This window comes from Patiria miniata, unplaced genomic scaffold (genome assembly GCF_015706575.1).
Source record: "Patiria miniata isolate m_02_andy unplaced genomic scaffold, ASM1570657v1 HiC_scaffold_10, whole genome shotgun sequence".
In the NCBI taxonomy this organism is placed as follows: Eukaryota; Metazoa; Echinodermata; class Asteroidea; order Valvatida; family Asterinidae; genus Patiria; species Patiria miniata.
In genome coordinates, this window is record NW_024037048.1 from 12,740,146 (window position 1) to 12,742,784 (window position 2,639).

General features: G+C 40.4%; 1 protein-coding gene across 1 annotated transcript; it reads left to right on the forward strand.

Moving 5' to 3' along the window:
* The first annotated feature begins 311 nt into the window (after positions 1-311).
* On the forward strand, positions 312-2,639 carry LOC119734268 (tyrosine-protein kinase receptor Tie-1-like). Its single transcript, XM_038207666.1, has 5 exons — positions 312-446; positions 690-799; positions 1,156-1,318; positions 1,791-1,927; positions 2,324-2,639. Exons 1-5 carry the CDS (start codon positions 315-317, stop codon positions 2,637-2,639), a joined length of 858 nt encoding a protein of 285 aa, XP_038063594.1. The 5' UTR covers positions 312-314.

Consider the following 2,639-nt stretch of genomic DNA (forward strand, 5'->3'; position numbering starts at 1 on the left):
CTTATACCGAGAAAGAGGAACGAAAAACATTAATCAATGTGCATCTTGAATGAAAGAGCCGAAAGAGTCTTTTCGTTCAGAATTGCGAATTGTTGGTTGTAAAATGTTCTTGAACTGAATTGATTGTGTCTCTGGGTTATTGCATTTCTCTGGTGATGAAAATAAGTTGAAATACAAGTTCCTGTTTTTGTGTAGTAGCTTGGCCAAATGTAAGTTTAGCGTGCCAGTTTACACATATAATTGCCTTATTTTTTACATGTATAGACACCTCGGACCCGAAAAATGTGGTAAAGTTCCTGGAAGAAGGCCTGATCATGAAAACCTTCGACCATGTCAACGTTCTTGGGCTTCTGGGGTTGACCTTTGACGCGGACAAAAACCCCTTGGTGGTGATACCCTTCATGGCAAACGGTGACCTCAAGACATATCTGGTCAAGAAGAAACAGGTGTGTAGTCAAGAGCGATCAATGTCGATAATAGGTAGTGGAAGGTTTGATAAAAGAATAGGTGATGAGTGGCATGAGTTTGGAGCTCACTCAATGGTGATTTTGGTACATGTTGTTACGTTTAATAATTAATATTAAGATTTATTGAACAAAATGCTGTCCCATTTCGTAAACAGTATGTCATGTGTTTTGATCTGAGAACAGTATTTATTTATTCATTGGAGGTTTTTACTTTCAATTTAGACCTTGGCGACATCTCTGCTGATGAGGTTTGCCTCACATGCTGCACTCGGTATGAGTTACTTGGCTCAGCACAAGTTTGTCCACAGAGATCTTGCGGCCAGAAATTGCATGTACGTGTATCCTCTCTTTTATATCATCCGGGGCTTTTTACACATGTCTTTATATGTGTGTTTGAGTAAAAGCCAAATGAATGTTACGAGAAATCGGTCAGTTCGTTTAGAAGTTGATAATGAGCAGGACAAGTTCTTTTCAGAACTAATATCTTCTAAGCAGTAGTTATTACCACATGGTGTTACCGCAAACCGAAACGAAATAGGTCAGCTGTTTCATCGAAAATAATTTTAATGCACCAGAGATACCAAGGGACATGCATTCATTGAATTAACTCCACAGTTCGAATTAATGGCATTGCAATTCTTAAATGATGTGACCCCAAAGTAAGATCAACTTTTAACAACCTCTTTAGGGTGGATAGTGATCTTCTGGTGAAGATAGCGGATTTTGGACTATCCCGTGACATGCACGAATCGGATTACTACACAAGCGGCGATGCCCAGGCTAAGCTGCCTATCAAATGGATGGCTCCCGAGTCCATGGAACGTCGAGTGTACAACGCCAGGACTGACGTGGTACGCAATTAAATCCATCTTTGATTGGAATGTTAGATGATGTTTAGATAAAGATCTTAACGGAAAAGAAAGCAAAACACATCACTTTGCGTTCTGTGGAACTATCCTTCGAAGAGAAACTACATGAACTTCGATGTCCGGCCATGAAACGTCAGTTTATTGATAATTTACATCGGGTATGTTTTCAAGGCGCCTGACCCTCATTAGCTGGAGTATTTCGTCTTCAGACGCCCACCTCGAACTGATTTCTAAGTTAATTTAGTAATAAACGTTTTTATTTAAATTTGACACAAGATCTCATTAAACAGTTCAATAAAGACTCAAATACAATGTAGTTTGGTCAATCATCGTTAATCTTGGCTACCCTTTCCAGCTTGCTCATGTCAACTGTTCGGTAGCTCAATTGAACAGTCATCATTAGAATGGTCTCTTACATTGAAAAAAAATATTTGTCTTCTTTGGTTTTCTACAGTGGTCATACGGTGTGCTCCTATGGGAGATTTTCAGTAAGGGTGCAAAACCGTATCCAGGAATTCCCAACCAAGATGTGTATGATTTCTTGAAGAGAGGTCAACGCATGGATGCTCCCAAGAACTGCCCGCCAGAAGTGTATGTTCAAACAGCGCTCACCATTACTTTTAAAAAATTACACATCTAATGTCGTTTTAACTGCTGTAAAGTATACATGGTTCTTTGTATTTTGCTCAACTTTTTCTAAAAGTGAAGGAATCTGTTTCACTCTCAGAGGTTTTTCTTACTTTAAAGAAGGAATATAACACTCTGTAGTTGTGAGAAACTGTGAAGAGTGTTTTGTTTGGGGTTTCAAAAAAAGGGTAACTCAATTCTCAAACATTTTTCAAAAAATGTAGGGTTAATGTGCTCGAGTAATCAGTAATAATGGAAAGTGTATTGTCGGGGGTTTCAAGTAAAAGTGCAGACACAATTTGATATACGATCAAGCATGCAGCATCTAATGATTCTTGTTACATTTGCTGACTGATACAGCTACGGCATAATGGTATGTTGCTGGCAGGACAACCCAAAATCACGTTGCACCTTCGTCCAAGTTGCTAACGAGCTGGAAGAACTGTTGGAGGGAGACCGTGACTACGTAGCAGCTCCTAGTGCGGGTGTGGTTGGTAAGCGACCCATCGAACATCGCGAAGAACCTGGTGTCAAAGACGACAGCTATCTGGTCCCGATGCAGCAGGAGACCGCCTTTGGTGCTGACGGACCGTGTAGTGACAGAGAAACCAGCGGGAGCCATGCGACCGCCGCCCATGATCCCTTGGATTATGTCAATAAAATTGTCATTAGATAA

Excerpts from the sequence above, each read along its gene's own strand:
- LOC119734268 (XM_038207666.1), top strand. The coding sequence starts at position 315 with ATGAAAACCTTCGACCATGTCAACGTTCTTGGGCTTCTGGGGTTGACC. Across the intron at positions 800-1,155 it reads CTTGCGGCCAGAAATTGCAT|GGTGGATAGTGATCTTCTGG; the intron begins GTACGTGTATCC and ends CAACCTCTTTAG. Across the intron at positions 1,319-1,790 it reads ACAACGCCAGGACTGACGTG|TGGTCATACGGTGTGCTCCT; the intron begins GTACGCAATTAA and ends GGTTTTCTACAG.